The sequence below is a fragment of the Diadema antillarum genome, unplaced genomic scaffold (genome assembly GCF_040938485.1).
Source record: "Diadema antillarum isolate AM-2024a unplaced genomic scaffold, OU_Dant_1.0 seq00000962_RagTag, whole genome shotgun sequence".
Lineage (NCBI taxonomy): Eukaryota > Metazoa > Echinodermata > Echinoidea > Diadematoida > Diadematidae > Diadema > Diadema antillarum.
The window spans coordinates 317,572-344,622 of NW_027271809.1; the positions used below are offsets into that span (position 1 = coordinate 317,572).

General features: G+C 38.2%; 1 protein-coding gene across 1 annotated transcript; it reads right to left on the reverse strand.

Annotated features, from left to right (window-relative positions):
• Positions 1–5,530: 5,530 nt before the first annotated feature.
• LOC139741910 (scavenger receptor cysteine-rich domain-containing group B protein-like) lies at positions 5,531–24,427 on the reverse strand. The gene is made up of 7 exons (XM_071652482.1): positions 24,343–24,427; positions 20,856–21,179; positions 12,233–12,559; positions 8,942–9,295; positions 8,243–8,569; positions 6,966–7,250; positions 5,531–6,012 (listed from the first exon to the last, which is right to left on the reverse strand). The coding sequence occupies exons 1-7, from the start codon at positions 24,425–24,427 to the stop codon at positions 5,531–5,533; spliced, it is 2,184 nt and encodes a 727-aa protein (XP_071508583.1).
• Positions 24,428–27,051: the final 2,624 nt, after the last annotated feature.

Consider the following 27,051-nt stretch of genomic DNA (forward strand, 5'->3'; position numbering starts at 1 on the left):
CTGAAAGAAAAATGAAATAATTTCTCAGAATTGTGTATTTTAAAACAGACCTCATTATTACAAGAATCCGTGATATTCGTATCTAAGTTCACTCATTGCATTAGAATGCTGTGTAATAGTAATGCTATTTTCCTCAATGATGTCACACGACAAAGGATGGCACAGTTCAGCAATTGTTCCCACTGCACTCACCTAACTGGGCTGCTGCACTTCCTAAGACCATGAAAAATGCGAAAACTGTCACGGCATGTCCTGTATCAATTGCCCAAGGCGCCATGGCAGCATACGGTAACCACTGGGGTAGAAACCGCTCTCAAACTCACGTAGAATTGGCCGGAAGAACGAATATTAAGTGTTGTCTTATGTGTCGTCACTGTCCCCGAGAAAAAAACGATCATTGTCTCAGCCTCACTTATCACTGAAATGATCGACCGAAGGCAAGTACTGTCGCTATGATCGCCCTTGGGTGACTGACGTTAAGTCAGAAAATAAAAATGCAAACAAAGGTGATATACATGTATAAAGTAAACAACCTTTGTACTCCAATAAAGCGACATCATAGATCATACCACTGGGCTTTTTTCCGCCATGACATAATCATTAACCTGTTAATGTTAGCTTGCTTGAATGTTCTTCCATTGCAATATCTCTCTTGAATCAATATAGGCCTAATTATTTACTTGTGCAGTGGGATTAGTTAAGTTTACAGAGGTACATTCAATGAAGTATCGTGGCACACAGTGGAGTATATTTTGATGAGCACTTTAATTATTCGAGACGCGTTTGGGAGCGATCCTCTCTCTTCGAGCGTCAAAATGCAAGTCTCCACCATACTGTGTAGTGGGATCAATTTAGGTTACAGAGATACGTTCAACGAAGTATCGTGGCACACAGTTGAATATATTTTCGCGAGCATTTTATTCGAGAGATGTTTGGGAGCTATCCTTTCTCTGCGAGCGTCAGAATGCAAGTCTTCTTCTCTGCATGTTATAATTCTCTTTATACATTTAATCATACACATTGCTTACACGGTTGTAACATACTATGAATAGGTGAATGGGGGTGGAGTCTTCATGTGAAAGAGAGGCTTTGATTGGGCAAAACTTTGGTTGTTATAGGAACAAAGGCGGGACTATAGTTTATAAAGAAGGTAGTATTCTTGGTTTTGGATTCAGCAACAATTCCAAGTAATCAATTGGGGACGGGCAGGATGTTTGTGTTTGACTTAATCTGGTCATAAATAATTAGATGGGGCTAGATGTACAATTCATACTCAAGGGATGATAAAGTTCGATGACTCAACGGATGAGGTGAACAGGTATAGCAAGTCATCATTGTAGAATGGGAGGGTTTAACGATAACTTTGTGTATCATTGCAAAGATATATATATATATATATATATATATATATATATATATAGCAATAATAAAGTCACAACAGAGGAATGCAGGGAATGCATTAATAGCCAATCTTGATTTAATGAATAATCCGAATTTTCGAGGATCCTTCCTCTTCTTCAGGGATGACAGTGCGAATCATCACTGTCATCCCTGAAGAAGAGGATCCTCGAAAATTCGGATTATTCATTAAATTAAGATTGGCTATTAATGCATTCCCTGCATTCCTCTGTTGTGACTTTATTATTGCTATTTCTAGTACTGCCAATACGCGGAACAACTACAATATATATATATATATATATATATATATATATATATATATATATATATATGAGATAGTGTGTGTGACGGTAAATGTATCTTTGCCGTTGCTTACAAGTGTCCTTTGTCGACTTTTAACCTTAATTTTGTCGGTGACTAAGACGTATATATGCACACTTCAAACTATCTGGTTTCGTCTGAAGAGCAATTAACGTCTAAGATGTTTGCTGTGCTTCCAATGCTATGATGACAGCAGACATGTTCACACCACAGTCGTGCAAGGTAAGACTAATAGAAAGCTCAGGCCAAAATCATCATGGTACAGCATACGATGTCATGGACAGTGTATATCAGCTAGTGCTGTCTTTTTAAGAGTGAGGGCCCCATTGTATGGAAACAGAGGCGTTCATTCATTTTCAAGATGGAGGGATAAAGACATCTTTATAAAGAGTATAAAGATAACATATTGCTGTTGCCGGATTCCGGATTTAGTCAGCTGACTTAACCACATTTTTCTGGTACATGCCACTTGCGAGTTTAATCACCTGACACAACCTCCTCCCTCCCTCTCGCTTTGTCATTTTCAGAAGTGTTTCACATTCTCCCTTTGTAATATTCAGATCATTCCCAGAAAATATTTACCGTTAAGAAACACAGAGCAGCGCGTTACTTTCATGGATACTGTGTGTACATGGTACGATCAAAAATTGGTACAGCCGTCCGTCTAGTTCTTATTTTTTCATTGTCTCTAAACTTGATTTTCTCATCTAAAGTGAACGACCAAGTGAAGACACAAAGTCACTCAAACGTTTGGATACACTCGTATTTTCATCCCGATGGAATTTAGGGAGTGTCCCAGGGAGGAAGTTGCGTAGTTAGGATGGTAAAGTAGGGTAATTAATGGTTAGGGTAGGGTAAAGTAAAGTAGGGTAATTAATGGTTAGATAGGCAGCCATAGTTAGAAGCTGGTAAGTTGTAATGCTCAAGTAGGGAGATGGTTTGTTCATGTTCTAAATGCATCAAGCTCATGTGATTATTGTTTTGTTTGGTATGATAAAGTCAGATAGAGTGTAGGGTGATGCATTAAAATACAAATTTTGTTCTCTTATTATTGAATTATGGTTTGTGAAATCTTAGTGTACAGCAGGGTATTAAAAAATGCTGTCTTTTCACGTGTGTATTCTGTGCAGTTGAGCAGATATTGATGATTTTAATCAGGTTTATCAAGGTAGACTTACGTAGATTTTATATTACTTTCTGTACATGGCATAAATTTGCATCAATAGTAATGTTTCTCTACATGACAATTAGAGGCACAAGTTTGAAGAATACAGCTGCTTAGTTTTGTTGATATTTGTTTCACTGAGAATAATGATGGCATGCTGATATCAAACGAAATTCAAATAAAAAAAAATCACGAAAGAGTAATATGTGTGCAAATGTTAAAACAAAGTATAGCAGAATAAACGGCTTTGATCAATTAAAATCAGTGTGTACATGCAAAAATAAAAGGTAAATAAAAAGATCAATGTGTGGTTTGAATGTGTTTGTGTATGTTGGTTACAAACTTTTTACGCCTACATTGAACATCATGCTAGAGTAAACGTTCTTCTAAACCAGTACTCAAACAAAATGCACATATTTGTAATGACATAGAAACAGTCAGTTATGACAAACTCTCTTTTTTTGTCAAAGTAAGTTCACCATATAGAAATGAGAAAAAAATAACTATGTATAGAGAAGCAAATTCAGTTCAAAACATTTAAAATCAAATTTTATTTCTAATGGATCATTACAAAATCTTTTTTCTTGAAAGACTATTATGCATTAATGTAATATAAAATGTATAAAGATACATTAAAAATCACGAAAAAGAAAAAAAAAGAAAATCAGCATTTTGTTCAGTGAGGAGTAAGGGAGGATTGATAAAACATGTCATAGTCATAAACTCAACCGAGTACAGAAGAGAGGGAAAGTACATCTTCATAATATGGTCATAAATCTTGGTAAAGGCATGTAGGTGACACACTGATGTCTCGTTATTCATACGCGTAATATTTTAGTTTAATTCTTTTTCTATAGATTCATGAATGGTGGAAAGAAATGAGGGAGAAGTGCAAACAACAAGCCAAAAGATTAAATAACCAACAAGAACCACTCCTAGAAATTAAAAATCACGTCACAAGGAAAAGTCACGTCAGTACAAACGTATATAGGAAGTTCAATTAACAAACGTAATATGTCGATTGTTTAACAACGTCATTCGTTGAAAGTTGCTGCGGCATTTATTGCCTCAATGCTTTAGAATGACTTGGAATTTGAATGCAAATTGACAAGGCTTATCATATCAAGAGACCAGAGCTGACAACTATGACGAGATAAACGAGATTAATGGTGACGTCAGACGGGCTAACCCATGACCTTTAAATAGAATTCATAGATATTTTATCAACAAAGGAACAAAGACACTCGTTAACCCCCCAAAAGCAAACTCACCAACAACTTTGCAATGACTGTAAGGTACGAGATTGTAAGGTTGCAAGTGACCATCTCTTCCTCATTTAGCAGAATATTTAGTGAGTATTTAGCAAGCTGTAGTCTTTGTGATTGACATTGATTAACATTTGAAAAACTTGAATTATCCCCAAAATGTGTCGGAATATGATTTAATGTTCGACCAGTTGTTCTCAAAGGCAAACTTTAGAAAGCCAGTTTGTATCATTTAATAATCATTAACATAACGAGCTTCTTAAAGACATAAGAAACTACTGGATGAGAATGGCAATGAACTGGATGTTTACTTCTCCTTTACATTGTTATCACATTTACTTGTTTTCATGTACCTTTTCCCTGCCAGGCGTTTCCATTCTTTTCTTTCTCTCTAGAAATCTGTATTCCCCCCCCCCCTCTTACTTGTTTTTGTGTTTTTGCAACGTTTAATTGCTCTTCTTTATCCCTAAGTCATTTAAAAGTGATTTAAAAAAATCCTATTCATTCTAATCCATGACAATTCATTTGGTACAATAGGGCTATATCCAATAGCATTGCTCAAATCTCACAGGAATGAAAGCAAGTTTCAAGTACATTTTACGACTTTATTTTCAGGACTCAATTCTTCTTAAACCTCTTATCTTATCTTCTCTTCTAAATCTGCTCAGTGTTTCTTACCAACTTTTTCTGAATTCATTCCTTTTCCTGTATCATTTCTCGTAAAGTAATCATATCAGTTTTAACAGTGTTATTATCATGAAAGTGGAAAGTCGTAAGTCTCCATTTCTGAAAAACCAGTAATGTTATGATACACCTGCATACCTTTCTGTTCCTTAATCTGGGTCCCTGCATTCGTGAATTTCTTGGCATGATTCACATCTGAGCAGATTTTTCTGGGTGTGTTTGAACAAAAATTATTGCACTTGGCTTGTGAAAATGATATTTAATATCAAATTACGACACAGTTTTCCCCTTCACGTATTTGAATGCTTGAACGATTACAAGAGAGAAGGCACTTAAAGAAATGACGTTTGCATGCACTTTTTCATTCCATTGCATGTATTTCATTTCCAACTAAAGGATAACTACACTATAACATTTGCATATACATAGTTACACGAAATCAACGCAGGATATTTATCATAATAAAGGAAAATACATTAATATTAAATATGGTTATGTCCTATGACTTTAGCGTAATAAACAGCAGTTGTTAGATATGGAGGGGAGTGCTAAAAAGCTATCTTTTCAGCTTTTTAATTAGAACACTTCCAATTCACAATGCGATTGCAATACTATATTCTTGAATCGAATGTCTGTTTAATGTTTTTGAACGTTGATGTCGTTGGTCGTTCGAATTCGCCCGAAATTAAATGTCTCAGGCATAACTATATGGAGTATTGCCCTTAGGACTGGTCGGTGAACTGAGGGTAACACTGGATGGAGCAGTAGCGGCGTTGCTAGCAGGACCAGAATCTACAGCGGAAGGACCTGTCACTGCCGGCGACGATGGTTGACCGTGTGCATACGGCGCGTAGAAGAGCCCCTGAGGAACCTCCACGCCGTTGCTACTCGGCGCGTACATGACTGTGGCATAACTGGGTGGCGGCGCCGAGTAGGGAGCTGCGTCTTGCCTTGGGTAGTTTCCAACGCCACCGCGGGCCGCTGCCGTGTCGGTGGTAGCGGTGGGATTCCCGCTGACGGAAAACACGGTTGGTGACTGACGTCGTTGCTTCTGGCTGGATGCCGAGCACACAGTTCCGATGATAGTGAGGATGATGGTGAAACCAAAGACTGAACACACGACGGTAACCCCAATCAGCCATCCAGCCATGCCTTCTGCTTCTCCGTAAGACGGCTCTTAACATGGCAACGATAAATCAGGAGAAAGCTACCTTTACATTTTTTTTCTCAATTGAAACATAACCTTGTATTATTTTTGCGAGTATGCATCCATATATATATATATATATATATATATATATATATATATTATATTTATATATATTTATATATATATATACATGCATAAAAAACTTTATTTGTATCATTTGATATCCTTTGCAAAGTTATATGTAAACGTTTGTGATATGATTCCTAATTTATACTGTGTTGTGTTCTGTTGGAAACAGAGAAGAATGGAAAATAAATGATCGAATTGAATTGAATTCAATTCAATTCACTTGAGTAAATCGATACTCATAAAGGTGACCATTATAAATAGCATGGTATGCTCTCGCAGTGTTCCCTTTTAAGCCTTCGTAAGGTGGATCTGAACTTGTCAATATTGAAACAGAAAAAAAAGATACTAGTAGCTTGACATATAAATAAATCAGAATTCATGAAGATCATTATCATAAGAGTGAAATCACAAATGATGAAGACATTGATGCAGCTTAAAATGAAAATATGGAAAACAGTTGATATCATACCGAAATACCATTTACGTCTGTCAACAAATTTTACCATGCTTTTGTTTGATATCCGTTTTTTTTAGGTGAATGTGTTTGTAATGGATCATTTTATTTTGTGAAAAAATGGTGTCCAAAAGATATAGGAAAGACTACAATCAACTTTCACCGATAGTTAACTATACACTCCCTATAGGTGTTCAAAAGTAGCGTGCTGCCACGACGTCTGGTCTTGCCAACCAAGAGTGAAACCACTAATGCAATAAGTCGTTACTCCGGGGATTATTCGGCAGAGGGAAAATCACGAAGGTTACCAATTGTACTGAAAAGGAAGCCCTGAACAATGCTTGCCAAGCAAGGGGTTCGTACCACTAAACGAGCAATGGACTCCGATGTCCTCACTGTGGTCACAGTTGTTTTCTCCCCAAGGCCTGTGGTCACACGACGACAGTGACCACTCGTATCCCTCGCAAGATACATCGTCGAGGTGGATCGGTCCTCTCCCTTCTTCGAAGTACTGGACAGCATAGACAAGGCTAGAGTAACCAAGCTGGCGACAGACGACCTCTGCCTCCTGTCCACCCCAGCCGTCATCGCACACCGTGCCCCACTCGTTGTTATGATAGATCTCCACTCGACCACGGTCTGAAAAACTTCCGTCAACGAGACGGACGTCTCCCTCGTAGGCTATGGTGACGATATTGTTCGGAGAGGAAATGCAAATTATGACCAGAAGTAAATTTAAAAATAAGTCCTACCACAAAAACAGGAACGAAATGCCAGAGGCGTAATGTCAAGGTAAAACTCCCTGGGTAGAAGCAGGAAAGGCAAAGATTACTTTAAGAAAGAATGACAAAGTTTAAATGGCATTGGCGCCGCAACTCTGACATTAACACCGAACCATTTCTCTCTCTCTCTCTCTCTCTCTCTCTCTCTCTCTCTCTTTAATCGATGAGGGAGGAATTCAAGGAACAGTAAAGAACCGATTTTATACTTTATAAAAATCATGAAGACGGAGAGGGTGAGTTGATATTAAGAAGATTAAAATGTATTCTCATTTCTTTGTTTATTCATTCATTTAGAATTGATAAAACAGTAGGGAAACATGTTAGATTGGATACACATGTGGGGACCATACATATTTTATCATTTGTTTATTTATTCATTTATTTTATATTGATAAACAGTACCGAAACATTTTATCTGAAATCATAGTTACTTTTTAGTTCTATTAGCTCCAACAGGTAGGCCCAATACAAAACAAGACAGAGAAGTGTTAGGAAAAATGTATCATTAAAAAAAAAAAATCCTTTGGTATTATATGATGAGCACCAAATGCGTGAACGAAAACAATCAGTATCCCTCTCACAAACACGTGTGTACACACACATGCATGAACTCATTTTTAAATTCATTTTGCTAGTTTTAAATGCTTGAAGAATGGAGACGGGTTTTCAGAAATCGACTGAGGAGACTCATGAAAATTTATAACAGGGCCAAGGTTCCTTTCCTGCTTAAACAATACCTCTTCTGTGCGATCCATAAGAAGATTCCTTCTCACCTTCTTGTCCTTAACAAGGTGCCGGGGTGAGTTTTAAAACGTTAACTTTTCGCCCCTTCTTGTCCAATAAGACACTTACAGGACAGTTTGAACAAGTGGCCCTCACGCCTATACTCACCAGAATCGTATGTGTTGCAACGCACACCGACATCTTCGTGGTGCCCACAGTCGTTCGAGCCCCAGGGCTCACGGTGGGAACAATACGACAGACGAGATTCAGTGCCCACACAGTTGACGTCATCTAAATGGATAGGGCCTGTTCCCTCCTCTAATGTCTCGCTGTAGTAGATAACACCTTTATAGCCGAGTTGTCTACAAACTACCCGTGCCTCATCCTGGCCCCATCTGTCGTCGCACACAGTACCCCATTCGTTGTTGTGGTAGATCTCAACTCGTCCGCGGCCAGGCGAATTGCTGCCAGCAAGACGAACGTCGCCTTCTTCCGCTGTTTGATATTAGAGAAGAATATGAATTTATGACCCAATGTAACAATTTCAGGGGAAAGCTGACAATTAGATGGAACAGAGGAGACTTGCAAAACTATTGTACTTGTATATCCATATTCTCATTTTTGCCCTGCAAAATTTTTGCCCCCCTCCCTCCCTCTCTCCCTCTCTCTCTCCCTCTGGCTCTCTCCGTAGTCTCTCGCCTCTACATCTATTTCTTTCTTTACTTTTCTTCTTTTGGGAAACGCATGTTTCGTTTTATGTGGTCGAATGTGACTCAATTAGTCAGAGTAAGTCAGAGTAAACCTATATAACATCTATCGACTCAATCTCAATTTCCTCTTAGAAACAAAGTTTATAAAACTTCTTACCACTGGAGGTGGTGGTGGGTGGAAATGTCGTAGACTCGATGTCAGTGTAGGAGCAAGTGACACCCACATGATCATAATACCCGCAGTTGTAATCACCCCACACTACGTTGGTGCAGTCCGAAAGCTCATCCTCGTTACCGGAGCAGCTTATGTTCGACAGGTGGACTGGTACCACATACCCGTAGTACACTTGAGTTACGCCCACCTCTTGAAACCGAAGTTGGCGGCATGCGACCTTTGCATTGTTGAAGGTCCAACCAATGTCACAGATGCTACCCCAGGAGTTCTCGTGGTAGATTTCCAGTACTCCTTTCGACGACGTTCCTTGAACAAGTCGGAGCTCCCCTTCTTCAGCTGGATCACGGCATGTGTAAGAATAACATATTAGAGAAAAATGACCACATCATCTCTTAGTATAGGTTTTCCCGGCCAATTTCGCAATTTTGTCAGTCCTTTTGAAAGAAGGTTCATACAGTTTAGCACAAAAAAACAAAAACAAAACAAAAAAAAAAAACTCGTCACTGCACATTCTGTCATTCAAAATTGTAAGCTGTTCGTTCAATTTAGCATTTCGATCAATGAAATTCGCACATGTGCCTTTCGAATTGGCACGTGCTCTTCAATCATTCAAATTCGCCAGCACTGACCGAAAAAAGGGTATTTCAGTCATTCGATTTCGCGTATGGGCAGTCAAATTCCAAGCATGTTCATTCAAATTGGTGTCATGTTATTTCTTTTTTTTAAAGGTGAGAACATTTAAACGCGTATTTCTGTGTGAATTTCTGCTTCATCTATACACTGTCAAGAAGTAAAAGTATATATTTTTTACCCTTTACCGGGTGTCCGAAAAAAAGCGGAACGGTGGATTTTCAGTACCTTGCATTCTAAAAGTGATATATTTTTTGACATCATTAGAAAAAGCATCTTCCGCAGAAGACAATGATACGATACCAAAAATCATTAAATTTGGTTCAGTACTTTTTATTCTACGCTAATTTCTGTAAATGTAGTCATTTTCAAAATTTCGCTGGATTTTTGCGACGTTTGAGATAACAATTCGGATGCGACACGCGTTCCATACGGTGAATTGTGTAAGCTCGTTGATCCATGTCAACAAAAGATACAGCTTTCACATTGGGTGCGCGCGCGCACACACACACACACACACACACACACACACACTGTTTTTTTCCTGGCCCAATGTGAAAGCTGTATCTTTTGTTGGCATGGATCACGAAGCTCACACAATATTCACCGTATGGATCGCGTGTCGCGCCCAAATTATTATCTCATAAGTCGCAAAAATCCGTCGAAATTTGAAAATGACTGCATTTACAGAAAATGGAGTAGAATAAAAAGTACTGAACAAAATTTAATAATTTTAGTATCATTGTCTTCTGCGGAAGATGCTCCTTTCTAATGATTTCAAAATATATATATATATATCACTTTTAGAACGCAATGTACTGAAAATCCACCGTTCCGCTTTTTGGGGGACACCCGGTATAACTCGAGTTTGTTGTTCTGTAACGCCCCTTTTCTTTCATATGTTTCATTTTAGGCCTACATGTACCAATACTACAAATTACAGTCATGACAGCACAAGTTAGATAAAGACGTATTTCTAAGAAGACAGAAAAAGAATTATAGGAACATTTGATGATCATAACCTTAACTTCCTAGAACTGACACACTCGGAATAAAGCGCCAAACGGCCAGATAAGTTGTGGCCACGTGAACTATCTTCGGACTGGAAGACTCAATAAGCACATTGAAGAAAATACACTGTTGCCAAAATCTCTAAAATGAATACGAAAATATGAAACGCAATGACGCTTGCAAACAATAGCTATGATGAAAAGAAAAAATGAAGAAAGAACCAAAGCATAAAGATGCGTGCTAAATTGAATGCAAAAGATGTTAAATTGGATGCCCAAAAATGAATTCGAATGAACGAGTGCAGCATGTCCGTGATCACGTGATTATATCATTCTAAACTGAATGAACGAATAACGAAATGGTGCTTGTTTTACGAATTTCAATTGAAAAAGTGTTTAGTAGAATGAGGCTAAAGGTAATTTGAATGCTCCAAAATGAATTTGAATGAAGAGATCATGAAATTGAAATACCGAGCGCTAGATTTTTCTAACTTGAAAGCAGCAATTAGGAATTGGACTGACAAAAGTGCGAAATTGGCCGGGAAACCTTTAACGCATTATCATTTATGAAAATAATTATGCCAAAATCCTTGCCACTATTCTGTCAGGTAATTACGCAAATGATTAATTCGCCTTGACAAAGACTAACAAATTAAGGGGTTAAAGTTTTTTTTTTTGTTTTTTCAGCCTTCGCGAACTTACTAGTGTGAGCTTTAGTCATTTTGCTGGCATGTTGAGTCATTTGCTTCTGTGTCATGCATGATCGATAAAGTTTGATGTAATTGGATTCGTGACAAATTGAACAAACCAGTTACAATTCCTGCATTTAGGGCTTTCCTACCTATCCAAGAATAGCCGATTTTATACATAATGGGTATATGTATATATAAGTATGTACAATTTAGCATGGACATGTTCATAACACATTCGTTTCATAAACTCTATTGAGACTTCTTTGAAATCACAATAAAAGGTTATGGTCATGACATATCGAAATGGACACAAAATCATGTGTTCGACTTAATAAAAATGAATTCCATAGATACAATTTATAAATCACGAAATATTTGAAATGAATTCATTGGAACAGATAACCAATATGAAGAATGAACCACAGTATCAGCACGCTTATACCACATAATAATTTGATTTCTGTGATCCTGAAAAGGACTCACTCGTTCGACTTATATAGTCTGGTCATTCCAGCACAGATCAGAAACACAGACACTGAATTATTATTGTAATGGATAATGACTTTTATTATGTTTGTTAAAACATTCATGACATTGTCCAAGATGATAATTATGAAATGTTTTAATGCAAAACGAGTGAATCTCAGGTAAGTCCGACATTACAATGTGAAAGCTTACTTGTAACATAACAAGGAATATTCTTGAAGTTACGATAAAAAAGACTCACACTTTCTTTATCTTATTTATTTTTTATAGCCGCTTTCATCGCAAATATCCCGAATTAACAAGAATGGAGTTAACTCGTTCTGCCAGCAAATTGTTGGTATATTGACAGCAAAATTTAGATTTTCACCACTTCTATAGCGTGGCCAAATGCCCGTGATTTAGGTTACTGAAAAGAAAAAAAAAATTGTTTTTATCCTCCACTAATAAAAGCTTACCGTCATGCGTGCATATCACTCCTACATCCTCGTTATGGCCACAGTCGTGATTTCCCCAGCCATTACTGCTGCATTCAATTACCTCCTCTTCATCTCCGTAGCAGTTCACCTCATCGAGAAAGATCTCCTGGTTGTCTTGACCTCTGCCAAAGTATGCCGAACTCTTTGTGCTGAGGGCGCTCTCGTAGCCGAGCTGTCTGCACACGACATTTGCGTCAGTCATGTCCCACGAGTCGTCACAAATGGTACCCCATTCCGAATCGTGGAAGATTTCCACACGCCCTTCGTGACTGCCGGATCCATCAACAAGGCGGACTGCTCCATCATCTGAAATGTAACAGGAAAAACAATAGCAGCAATAACCACACAGACAAACCTCTAAAATAAAGTTTGAACAAATCAAAAACAAACAAAGCAAACCGTCAATATTGACGGTTGGTACAATGGACTAAAATCAGCTCAGGTTCGTTTTAGTATATTGTTGGCATGTATGTCTGAATTTCTTTAGATGCAAAATGTAGTCCAGTTACGAGTTGAGGAAAGGAGAAAGTGCAAATTATGTGAAAGCTATACTCTGGGAAGAGACAACGTAGAAATCCGTACGCATAATCAAGAAAGGGATGCTAACCAGTGGCGTGTCTAGGGGGGGGGGGGGGGGCAAGGGGGGCACGTGCCCCGGGCGCCGCTCCTTGGGGGCGCCAAAAACGAAAAAAAGAAAAAAAACCCGAAGAAGGAAAAAAAAAGGAAAAAAAGGGGAAGAAAAGGAAGAAGAAGAAGAAGAAGAAGAAGAAAAAGAAAAAACCCTCGCCCGGACGGGGTGGGGGGGGGGGGGGGGTGGGGGCAGAAAACCAAATCAAACAAGATGAAAACAAACATGATGATGATGCGGACAAAATGACAATGTATATTGTGTTCACACATGTAATTTTATATTTAGCAGGCAAAATGTTACACGGAGCAGCGGCTGCAATTTCTTTCGTTCTGAAGCGATCGCCGATTGGATCAAAGGAGGGCACCAACGGTGTCGAACATGGGGGGAGGGGGGCGCAAAAAAAATCAAACAAGATAAGAACAAAACGTAATGATGACGCGAAAATATACAAATTTCGGCTCACTCGCTTGTACTAATTTAGAGTAATTTTTCAAGTCCTCTGTTTGTAGGTATAAATCGGTATCTATAAGGCAGTCACTATATCATGATTAGAATTGTAAGATTTAATAAGCAAAACAATGACAAGATATCCATGTTTTGTAAGCTGAAATACAAAATTTTCGGCTCGCTCGCTGCGCTCACCAAAATTTATCAAAAAAAGAAAGAAAGATAAGAACAAAATGTGATGATGACACGGAAATATTTTTCGTGACACGTGACCTCGAAACAACATGGACGTACTGTGATTTGAGCTCCGTAACTACGAGGTAAAATCCACCTGCATCGTTGTTTATGGCGTTGAATATTCGACCAAATTATGGACAATTGTAACAATTCTGACACTTCTTCAAGCTCGAGGTCATATTTTCTGAGAAACCGTTCGTTTAGCCAGCAAAATCGCAACGCTGTTTCTACCATGTCCACAAAATCACGCAGCTACGCTACGGAAGAGTCTCTGACTCAACTCCGTACCACGTTTGACGGTTTCGCGCAACAAGTCTTGGATAAGTTGGACAAAATGAATGATGGAATGGCAGAGGTACGTCGAGAGATCAAAACCATCAACGATACCCTTGCCGAACTCCAAAAGTCAGCGCAGGATTCAGCAGATAGGTTGACAGACATCGAGAACAAGAAGTTACCTCAGCTAGAGAAAGACAGGAAGAAAACGGAAAAGGATCTGTTTGATGCAATGACAGCAATGGAAATACACGACAGGAAACAAAATTTGCTGTTTTATGGGATTAAGGCCGAAACCCAGAATCCCACATCCAACCAGGCACTGCTGGATATTCGTGGCGCCATCAAGCAGCTTGGCTTCTCTGACGAAGAAACCTCCGCGATGCTTTTCGCGAACGTACATCGCCTGCCTCGCAAACCCCGACCAAATCTCACAGGACCCAGTGGAGATACCCCGAAGACCCCCGACCCGATTATCGCGCGATTCGTCTCGATGTTTGATAGGAACGCCGTTCTTCACGCTTTTGAGACCAGACATCGTTCGCCTGAGACCAGGCCATGCTTTAACGTGAAAACAGACCTCCCCCCAAAGCTCAAAGCCCGTCGCTACGAACTTGAATCCGCCGCGTACAAGCTGAGAAAGGACCACGGAAAGTCTACACGAATCCGCTTGGTAGGAACCCAACTTATCCTGGAGTCACGCGATAAGGGCCAGAAAACAGCGCCATGGGACCATTACATTGAATAAGTGGTGAGAGATTTTCATTTCTGATTACCACTACCAGGTAGTTGTCAAATTCACATCTAGTCTGAGTCTATTATGTGATATCATAGCAATTTTTCTCAGCACTCTGCTTGTTACATCAATCCGACGCTTTTTTTTTTTGCTTTTGTGTGTAATTCAGACTAGATTTTAGATTCAAATTATATATTACAAGCTATAAATGTCACACTTCAAGTGAATTGAACGACAGGATAACTGCATCCGTATGATACTATAGGTAAATTTAATTTACATTGAAAGTTGCTGATATTCATGTAAAGTAGGCACATTTATTTTATTCTCTTAAAATAGCAGCATATAACACATGATATTTGTCGTAGTTGTTGCTTATAAATAAATGTAAAGCATAATATTCATATTCTGATGCAGGTGGATTGAACCTCCTTTGTTGTTGTTGTTGTTTTTTTAGTTCAATCAGTACCCGTTAAGGCCATGGTTTTGTGCGTTCGTATCGTGTCGGTAGCATTCTTTATTTCATTTTGTGAATCCCTGTGCTGTACAAATTTTGAGTTTGTACCTGGAGTTTTACCTCGTACACAGGGTGACGATATGACAATGTTCCACTCCCTCTATTCTGTATTTATTCTTATTTACTTTGTAATGTATGAATTCTTCTCACTGGTAAATGACCGGGTACCATTTCTCGCACCTGTTATACGATATGTAAATGTCATGCGCCGTAACCAAATTTCATGTATTCACATTAAGCCCGAGTCACCCGAGCAACCTACCTTCCTTTTCATCAGCATTCGATTACGTAACACTGATTGTAAGCAAGCATTGATATTACTCATACACACTGAGTACTTGTTGATAGTGTTCTTTGCTATTCGTGAATTGCGTAGTAGTCATGGAGATGGAATTCTCTACACTTTTGCAATCCGTTGTGTTGATTCCCCGATAGTTCATCATAATGGATAGTCTTCCAATGCAGTCACTGTCAAACGATGATTTTGTAGAAGCAGTTCTTGCCAGTAATTATACTACGTCTCACAAAACAAATGAGGTGTATTTTCAGTCTGATGTTATTCATTGTTTACATGAGCAAATGCCTGACTTACATTTAATATATGACGAAAATGATGCAGCTGTACCTCATATAACCACTGAATATGTTTTACCACAACAACTGGTACACCGCGAAACTTTTTCTTCACGTAATAGTTTTTCTGTAATGCATCATAATGTGAGAAGTTTAAGTAAAAATTTTGATCAATTAAAATTACTTTTAAATCTTTCATCAGTTACTTTTTCAGTTATTGGTCTTTGCGAAACTTGGTTGCATGATCCGCTTCATTCGCTGGTATGTATTGACGGTTACACTTTAGTTTCAAAGGATAGAACACGTAAGCATGGTGGTGGTGTGGCCTTGTTTGTTAAAGATGATGTCAAGTTTAATGTTATGGAAACATTTTGCCAAGTTTCTGATATGATTGAATGTGTCGTTATAGAAATTGTTATACCGAATGCGAAAAACCTTATAGTTGGAGAAATTTACAGGCCACCAAATAGTAATTTTAACGATTTTGTCGGTGTACTGCAAACTATACTTGACTCTCCCTCTCTTATGAACAAGCATTGTATATTGATGGGAGACTTTAATGTTAATTTATTTTGTTATAATGAAAAGCCCCAGTGTCAGGAATTCTTAGATACAATGATGTACAATTCATTTATACCTTGTATCACGAAACCAACAAGGGTTTCTGATACAACTTCGTCACTAATTGACAACATATTTACAAATTTATCTCACGTTGCTGATCAAGGAATCATTGTTTCTGATATATCGGATCACTTCCCTATATTTGTGACGTTACATGATATTTTTGAAAAAGGTAAAACAAATTATAATAAAAAGGGATTTCGAGTAATGTCACAACAACGTATAGAAAGTTTTAAAATGAGTCTTGATCATACCGACTGGTCTGCTGTTTATAATATGAATGACGCTGATATAGCGTTTGATATATTCAATGAAATTGTTTTGCGTTTATATGATGCTCATTTCCCAGTTTCATCGATCAAATTGAATTATAAAAAAATCCCAAGAAGTCCTTGGATCACCAAATCAATTTTGAGATCTATAAATCGTAAAAACAATTTATTTTATAGATATAAGTCTAGTGGTACAGAAGAAGCAAAACGTAAATACTCAGCTTACCGAAATACTTTGACTTCTGTGCTACGTAAAGCAAAAAAAGATTATTTTTCTGCACAATTTCAAATCCATAAAAATGATATCAAGTCTACTTGGAAAGTTATAAATGATGTATTAAAAAAGAATGATGGAAAGAAACTGGGAATTGATAAAATAATACAAAATGGAACGATAATTGATGACTCCCGTGGTATTGCTGAAGCATTCAACACGTATTTTGTAAATATTGGGTCAAATTTGGCCAGAAATATTCCTTTAACGGAAAAAACATTTCATTCATTTCTTGTGAATCCCAATCCTAGTTCTATATTTTTCACGCCCGTAGATGCATTGGATGTCATTGATATTGTAAATAATTTTAAAGCTAAACAAAGCTCAGGCTATGATGGTATTTCAGTGTTTCTTCTTAAACAAATCATTTATGAAGTAGCCGCACCTTTGACCCATGTATTCAATTTGTCTTTAATGACTGGTGTTTTTCCTAGTAAAATGAAAGTTGCCAAGATTATTCCTGTTTTTAAGAAAGGCAGACAGGACGACCTGGGCAATTATAGACCTATATCTCTTTTATCATCATTCTCCAAAGTACTTGAAAAAGTTGTCTACTCCCGAACTATCAAGTTTTTAAATGACCATGATATCCTAGTAGACACTCAATTTGGTTTTCGCAAAAAACATTCGACTACTCACGCTGTTTTGTTGTTAATAGATAAAGTTGTTCAAGCTATCGAAGCTAAATCTCACACTGTTGGAGTTTTTCTGGACCACTCCAAGGCGTTCGACACAATTGATCATGAAATATTACTGTACAAACTGTCTCATTACGGGATTCGTGGCAGCGCCTTGGAGTGGTTCAGAGATTACCTCACAAATCGATCACAATTTGTACACATTAATGATTCTGATTCAAGCACAGCAAATATAACGTGTGGTGTTCCACAAGGCTCCCTTTTGGGACCACTTCTTTTTATTGTGTACATAAATGATTTGCCCAGGTCGTCAGCACTCCTTTCTTTCCTCTTGTTTGCGGACGATTCAAGTCTTTTTTTGACGCACAAAAATCCTACTGAGTTACTTGATATGCTTAACTCTGAGTTGAATCACGTCAATGATTGGATTCAAAGTAACAAACTATCTCTAAATCTAAACAAAACTAATTTTATGGTGTTTAGTAATACAATCACTTGTTTACCTGGCTCAATTTCAATCACAGGAGTAAACTTACAACAGACAAATTCAGTTAAATTTCTTGGTCTTTTAATTGATTGTAAATTATCTTGGCAGGAACAAACAAATCATTTATGTAAGTTATTATCAAGAAATTTGGGTGTTATACAGAAGCTTAAGCATGTTTTCCCCACATATATATTACGTACCTTATATTCGACTTTGTTATTGCCGTATCTTCATTATAGCATACTGGCCTGGGGGAATTGTTCCAAAATACGCCTGGAGTCTATCTTTAGAATACAAAAGCGAGCTGTAAGAATTATCAATTGTACCAATTATTTAGCACCGACAAGCCCTCTGTTCAAAAGTAATAACCTCTTAAAGATTTTTGATATATATTCTTACTCCCTTGGGATATTTATGTACCAGTTAACTAAAGACGAATTACCTTATGCTTTCACTCCCATGTTTGTAAAAAATAAAGTTATACATTCCTACCCTACAAGACAGGAAAATTCATTTCACTTTTCTCCCGTGAGAACTGCATTTGCTCTTAAAACAATAGTACATACAGGTCCAACATTCTGGAATAGCCTTGACTCCGACATTATTGAATCGTTGTCATTGAACTGTTTTAAACGTAAACTAAAAAAATCCCTTGTGCAGGCTTATATCTAATAATACAACATGCAATTTTATTTGAACTCCCTCTTCTTTATCAGATTCGTTGTTTATCATATGTATTCCATGGTATTCCATGGTTGCCTTTTGGTTTTTTTTTACTGAGTCATTTATGTCAAGGCTATTCCTGAATTAATGAATCATTATGTATCATGTGCGTTTTTGCGCATTCTTACAGTTACGTAACTGTGTTGCTCGGGTGACAAGGAGTCTTGTTAACGCGTTACAGGTGGCTACTTTGTATTTCGCTATGCTTTCGTATATTCTATTCCTTTCCTTTGCTCTTTTTGCTCTCTTTTCTTTTACGTCCCTTTCCTTCCTTTCATAGTTTTCGTTTCTAGGTTGTTTAAGAAGACCAACACTTTCATATATACAGGGACCTATACATTACAAGCTTTGCTTTTTAGTAGGTCCCCACATTTCATGTTTGTTAAATTGTCTTCTCTTGTATTTTTTGTAATTTACGACGCTATGTTCAATCTTATGTTCAATCGATCGTATCATGTTTGATGTTTTGAAATGTGGAACAATAAAATCAAATCAAATCAAATCAAATATACAAATTTCGACTCAATCGCGCGTACTAAGATGGAGTATTTTTTCAAGTCCTCAGTTTGTTCGTATAAATCGTTATCCATAAGGCCGTCACTATATCTTGATTAGAATTGTAAGATTTAATAAACAAAAAAATGACAAGAATTGCATGTCTTTGTAAGCTGAAATACAAAAATTTTCTCGCTACGCTCGCTCGCCAAAATTTATCCAAAAAAAGAAAGAAAGAAAGATAAGAACAAAATGTGATAATGACGCAGAAATATACAAATTTCGGCTCACTCGCGCGTAGTAATTTAGAGTATTTTTTCAAGTCCTCAATTTGTTGGTATAAATCTTTAGGTTAGCTATTAGGCTGTCACTATAACTTGATTAGAATTGTAAGATTCAATAAGCAAAAAATGACAAGAATTGCAGGTTTTGTAAGCTGAAATACAAAAATTTTCACAAAAAGAAAAGAGAAGAACAAAACGTGATGATGACGCAGAAATATACAAATTTCGGCTCACTCGCGCGTACTAAGTTGGAGTACTTTAGTTTGTTGGTATAAATCGTTATCTATAAGGCCGTCACTATATCTTGATTAGAATTGTAAGATTTAGTAAGCAAAAAATGACAAGAATTCCATGTTTTGTAAGCTGAAATACACACATTTTCAGCTCGCTCGCTCCGCTCGCCAAAATTTATCACAATTTATTACATTTAAATCACTCTCAAAAGACCCCTTTTAAGTGCTTGAAAAAGCATATTATATGAAAAAGCATAAAGTCCCTACCGGGATGGGGTTAGGTTTGAACACTCTTTTTCAGAAATTAGGGGCGTAGATTTCCGCGCTTGCCCCGGGCGCCGTTTTCCCTAGATACGCCACTGATGCTAACAGTTAGACAATGTCATGATGAATTCTTCTTGACTAGAATGGGTTAAGCACAAATCATGGACTTCGCTGCATCCCAGTAGCTTTGATAGCACGATCAGTGATGTGACCGCCCGCTTGGAAAGAATCCATACATCATTCCATTGTAATAATTATGACGGTTGGGTCACCTACACACATACAAAAAAAGAAAAGAAAGAGAATGAAATGAGCGATGTGTAGGAGAGTTACATGACATCTTTATATCATTACACATCCTTGTAAGTGATCTTTTTCGGCTTTCAGTTTTAAATCTCTCATAATGTTGAGGAAAATTTCTTACTTTTTACTGTTAGAGTGTGGAATTTTCTTTTCTGTAATTAGGATTGGTAGAAATGTATTTCAGCAGAATTTGTGATGATTACGGTAAGTATAACTGAGGCAGTTATAGTATCATAGATTGTATGGGTGCTATGAATGAAGAATGTAAAGTTCATGTTCAAGTTATGTAGATTCACCGGTAGTCCAGCCACCAAAAAAGAAGTTAGTAGTGTGAAGCCTTCTATATATGTATTATATTTATATGTGCCAATGATGCCAGTTTGACTTCGCTTTTCCCTTTCTTAATATTCAATAAAAGAAATGATAAGAAATCAAAAGATATTAATGACACTTCAGATTTCTTGTTTGTGTAATTTTACACAAAGTTCGTTGAATTGAACTGAACTTTGAATAGAATTATCACTTTTAAGCCTGTCTTTTCCACCATTTCTTTTTTATTGCTCTTATTATTTTTATAAAGAAGCTTACCAGGAGCCGAACACACCACCCCTGCGTCCTCGCTTTGGTAGCAATTGTGGTTCCCCAATCCGAAGAAGTAACAGTCAGCCAACATTCTCTCAGACCCACTGCACGCCACGCCGTCCATGAGAATGGGTTGGCTGTCACCCCCACGGCCGAAGTAGGCATTTGTCTTTGCAGCTATGGCGTCCCCGTAGCCGAGCTGTCTGCAAACCACCTGCGCGTCGTTCAAGTCCCAGTTATCATCACACACCGTACCCCATTGGGAGCCGCGAAGGATCTCGACGCGTCCTTCGAAGTTGCTAGCTCCGCCGACCAGACGGACTGTATCTTCTGTGTATGAACAAAAAACTTCGATAATAGCATGACATATTGTGTCTTTAATATGCTCATCTAACCCTACATTAATCGTCGTTATTATAGCTTTCATATTTAGACAATAAGATACAAGTATTGACAAATAATGAAAACAATTCCTAAACTGGTTGTAAGGCCGTGTCACACCAGCCTTGCGTGCGACTTGCAAAGAACAATTTTGACTACCCGGAGGTCCCCGTAGATGATCCGCACATGACAGTACCTAACATGTATTTCAAAAGTAGTCGTGTAGGCCCTGTCACACCTTTCCGGGCAAGCTACTCGGGATTGTTACGTGTAGGGATTTTCTAGCATACCGGACATTCCTGAGGGCGGAAAAGGATTTGTGCGAGTCAGCGCATGTGTCTTACTTGCTGGACGCGTTATACTTGCGAGTATACTGTGTGACCTTTGTACCAGTCGCGTGGGGGCTGACAACTCAGTGAAGGAATTCCTCTAATGGAATGGCTGAAATCTCACAGAATTTCATTATCTTGGCTGCATACGGGACTGCGAAGTACCTGCGTGGGAACTGCCTGGGAAGTACTGCCGCTAAGGGTCTCCTACTGGCGTTCTGCGTGGACCTGTACGGGCATTCCCGCGACTCACCCGGAAAAAGTTTTGGTCATGCACAAAACTTGGCTGCGGTTAAATTGGACTTGCGTGAGCACCTCCGGGCAACTACGCGCTAGATACTATCAGGTGCGGACCAACTGCGGAGAGCTCCGGGGAGTAAATTTGTTTCCCCGCAAGTCAAGCCGCAGAAGTTCCCCCGTACGGTATGACAAGGAATGAATGAAAATTGCAAACATTCTTGTTCGCCCGCTGAAAATCTTCTACGTGCTGGAAACTACCTCCTCGCCACAAGCCCGCGTAGCTTGCCCGGAATGGTGTGACACGGCCTTAAAGGCCGTGTCACACCAGTGTGAAACTGACAAAATGCAGTGTGAAACTGACAATTTTAACAGCAAATAGTTTAAAAGCACGCTGGAACACGCTTTAGCGGAGTACTTTATTTGAAAGATAAAAATATCCCAGATTAAAAGATAGAAAACTAACATGCGGAAATGTGCGCATTATAGAAAAATATTAGGTTTTTAAAAGGGCCTAATTTTTATTTCATTTCAATTTGCGCATTATGAAGAAACTACGGTGAAATAAAGCTTGTAATTCAACGAAAGGCGAAATGCGTTCTTCGTCTCCGAACTTCGTCTTGCAACTAGAGTGGTGTCGAGCATGACTTAAAAGCGTAGTGGAATGCTAGACATCCCATTGTAACGCCTTGAATCCAAACATTATCGTGTTTGCATGAATTACGAAGAGTTGCCACTCCATCTCTGTAACACCTCCCTGGATTGTCATAGCTGAAGAAACCGCCATGATGCCTTTTTTTTTCTATCAAACCAGCCTTACTGTATAACCTTCACTGAAATAACAACAACAACAACAACGTAGTGGAATGCTAGACATCCCATTGTAACGCCTTGAACCCAAACATTATTGTGTTTGCATGTACGAAGAGTTGCCACTCCATCTCTGTAACACCTCCCTGATTGTCATAGCTGAAGAAACCGCCATGATGCCTTTTTTTTCTATCAAACCAGCCTTACTGTATAACCTTCACTGAAATAATAACAACAACAACAACAACAACAACAACAACAACAACAACAACAACAACAAGTTTTAACTTCGACTTCGAAATTGTGACCATTCAGGGGTAACAATAAGTGTCCTGAAACCGTAAATGATTTTTTTAAACTATTATGGAGAAGAATGCAACTGTTTATCGACTCTATTTGCCTATAATGGAACTTCGTGCACATAGTTTTGTTTTGTTTATATTAGCATATCATATTTGCAAGAGGATGCATTCCTTATCAAGAATTCTGGATGGAGAAGTATACAGGTGCTGTAGTTTGAGGGGCTACGATGGTTAAATGAAGAACTGGCTGTCAACTGTAAAGTTTATTACCGGTCATATTTGAAAATGAATCGAACCAGCTTGCTTTCATGTTAATTTTGGTCGTATTTTGTTTAAACGTAAGGAAAGAAAGATAATGGCCACACATATTGGCAGTTAATATTCCAGTCATTTGTAAAGTCGTGCGTAACTTTACGAAGAGTTTTATGAAACAGGGCCCATGAGTAAGTGATGCCTTCTATCAAAATATCCTGTATAATCATTTCGCTTCTCAAAGCTATCAGTGTATGCAGCAATTAAGACTTTCCATTGCGGGATTCGGTTTTAATTTACTTTTATTGTCAAAACATTGTAAAAAAAGAGAGAAAACATTAGAGAACATCACACACAAACACAGACACCAAAACACACAAACGATTATATATATGTACATATTATATATACGTATATAACACACGAACACAAACAACCACGGTCCTGTAAATAATGTGGATCGAATTCTGAAATCACACTGTAAAAAACAACAACAAACAAACAAACTGATATCCTACTTGAATTTGTGGGGCAATTTTGTTGCAATTGATTGTAAAAAAAAAAAAAAAAACCATTGAAGATCACACTGTGCCATATACTTGAAGGACATGAACGAAGTATTCGTAGAAAACATTTACAGGCGAAAAGCTAATAGATTCTAAAATTGACTTTCTTTTTTTCATAGACCAATTAGTTATATGGTAAACTATATCAATCAGTTCTCTTCTTTTATTTCATTTTTTTTTTGGTTTGTTGTTGTTTGTTTGAAATTGAATTAATAATAGAAAGCAAAGCAATGAAGGAAGGAAGGAAGGAAGGAGTTATGAAGGAATGAAGGAACAACTTTGATACTAGTATAGATTGACTGTTGAACAAAACAAAAGACGAGAGGATACATGTACAAGTTTGGCTAATCCTTGCTAATAAGGAAGAATACAGACTCATATTTCGGGACGGTTAAACATGCCAATTATGTTAGCCCCCTGATAAGGGAATTTCAGATTGATTTCTAAGTATTGTGTAATTTAAAACAGACCTCATCGTGACAAGAATCCATGATATTCATAATTAAGTTCATTTATTGCACTAAAATCCTGTGTATCGTAATGCTATTTTTCCTCAAATGTTATGTCACACGACAAAGGATGGCACAAATTCAGCGATCGTTCCCACAGCACTCACCTAACTGAGCCACTGCGTGTCCTAAGACCATGAAAAATGCGAAAACTGTCACGGCGTGTCCTGTATCAGTTGCCCAAGGCGCCATATGGCAGCACACGGTAATCATCGGGGTAGAAACCGCTCTCAAACTCATGTAGAATTGGCCTGAAGAACGAATATTAAGTGTTGCCTCATGTGTTGTCACTGTCCCCGAGAAAAAAAAAAAACCGATTATGGTCGCAGCCTCACTTGTCATTGAAATGATCGACCGAAGGCAAGTACTGTCGCTATGATCGCCCTTGGGTGACTGGCGTTCAGCAAGCAAAAGATGCAAGCAAAGGTGGTAACAAACTTTGTACTCCAATAAAGCGACATCATATATCATAGCATAGGGCCGTTTTCCTCCGTGCCAATATTCATAAAACCTGTTACTGTTAACTTGCTTAATTGCGATGTCTCTCTTGAATCAATACATAATTACTTACTTGTGTGTATATTATGTATATGCATACAGTTAAACTTATATATATGTATATACTGTACATGTATATGTATATGTTATATATATATATATATATATATATATATATATATATATATATATATAGTAGATGTATTGTGTGTGTGTGTGAGAGAGAGAGAGAGAGAGACTACGTGTGTGTGTTTTACATATGACGAACAATGTATCTTTGCCGTTGCTTGCATATGCTTGCTTGCTTGCTGTCCAGGACTATCCCGTTATACTGTACTCCAGGGTTGTTGTCATGTAAAACCAGACTTTAAGAGCCCAGCTGTTTGCGCCCTTAAATTCTATCACTGTGTTTATGTATATTTTTCCTTCTTTAAAGATTGCTGGGACGAGGAAACAGCTGGTATTTCACATTCTCATTGCACTGCAACTGGTTGTTCGATGTCTTTTTTAATGGATTTGCAGGTGCATGTGTTCCCTTCTTAATACACGCAATGTACACATTTCTAATACTGTCTGAACGGTATCATTGTTATTATAACTATATTAAGTCATATTGTATTGCCAGAACGACAATGGTTCATCCGCCTATATACAGCATGTGGCTTTTCCGATCCCTAACCTGCACTAGAGAAGAATTTGCTATATAACTGTTGTCAGGAGAGAAATTTATAGGGCCCTATTTGATTTTGCCAGTGAAGTGAAATCGAATTTGTTTGAATTTGTAAAGGTTTAGAGCTTTAAAGTTGTCCTAGAAAGCCACTAGGTCAAACTGCAAGAGACTGACTGTCTGGAAATTTACATTAAATGAGACAAAGTAAAAGTAAAAGAATAAACTGGCATAGCAACAGCATGTCTAGATCAGTCAAATTCAGACAGGGCAGTCACCTGAAGTGAGACAAAGCAGAAGTTAAAGAAATAGCATGGCAACAGCATGCCTGGTTTGTAGTATCATGTATTAATTCAGACTATAGAAATTGAGTGAATAGAGGTGTTATGTAATAGCTCCCATCCAGGTGGTGGCTAGGAATGTTCTCTAGCTCAGTCGAGACTCAGCTATGTCAGTGTCATTAGGATGTTGGTTGTAATTTATTGTGCACAAGTTCATGAGTAAAGATGTTATGTAATAGCAGTCTAGACGATGGCTAGACATATTGTGTAGAGTTTCAATAGGGCTATATTTAAGCATGATGATTGGATGATTTCTTTAGTGTAGGAAAGGCATGAAAAAGCAAGTGTATGGGAGTGTAAGGGACTTTAGTATGAACATCTATCGTTAGGGAAGCTAATAAAAAGCTGAGTAATGTAGAGGATCGGGGAGAAACACTTTGATCAGACATCCAGCATAGATCTCCGCTTAGGCAGCAGTCGTTCTTCTGGGGGTTTTCTACGTCGGTGAGATGCGAGCTCCAGCTGCCGACAAAACTGAACTCGGACAGTTATGATCCGAACTTTGGAACGGAGCTCAATCTCCATTTGCCTGCTCGCCGTCGTTTGAGCTCGGGCATCGCAGATCAAGGCATGAGTCTGCGTGGTAGCAGGGACTAGTGAAGGCCGAGGAGCTGAAAGGACCGCCGATAGGGTAGCGTCTAGCTGAGTGGCCAAGTCAAAGGGTGCTTCCAAGAGACAAGCCAAGCGACTGTGCCGAGGTCGACGACGAGGGTATCGGACATCGATGACGACTGAGCCAAGCTGAGGGGATCACCAGTTCAGGTCATCCAAGATAACCTAAGTTATGTATTTGTGATTTGTTTCATATTATATTTTTTGCTCAATGTATTGTTATGAACGAGAAAGCTGCAAAGATTTGAAAGATTAAACTCGAACATAACTGTATACGAACAGTTTGAATTTCCATTATTTCGGTGTCAGAGTAGCAGAGAGAAAAAAAAAAGTCACTCACGTGACAATTTGGAGGTCCCACCGAGACACTGCTACTCTTTTAACATGCTCTAGGCTTAAATGCGATGTTTGTGTTTGATTCATGATTGAAGCCTCATTGCTCAATCGTACGCATTACCGTCATTTATTGCATGTTATTATTGTCGATATGATAACTGTTTCGTATGTTTGATCGGAAACATTACCCCAGTGTGAATCGTACGAGTATGTCGCCTTACGTGACAGTTTGATTGAAGTCTTTCTCCCCAAGGTTATGCCCTTGGTGTTGCCTACTAGAGGCACATGTGTGATATAGATTCGGGATTTGCATGCATGAATGAATCTGTGTGGAGTGTTGCTCCGTGTTTCAAGGTTACGCC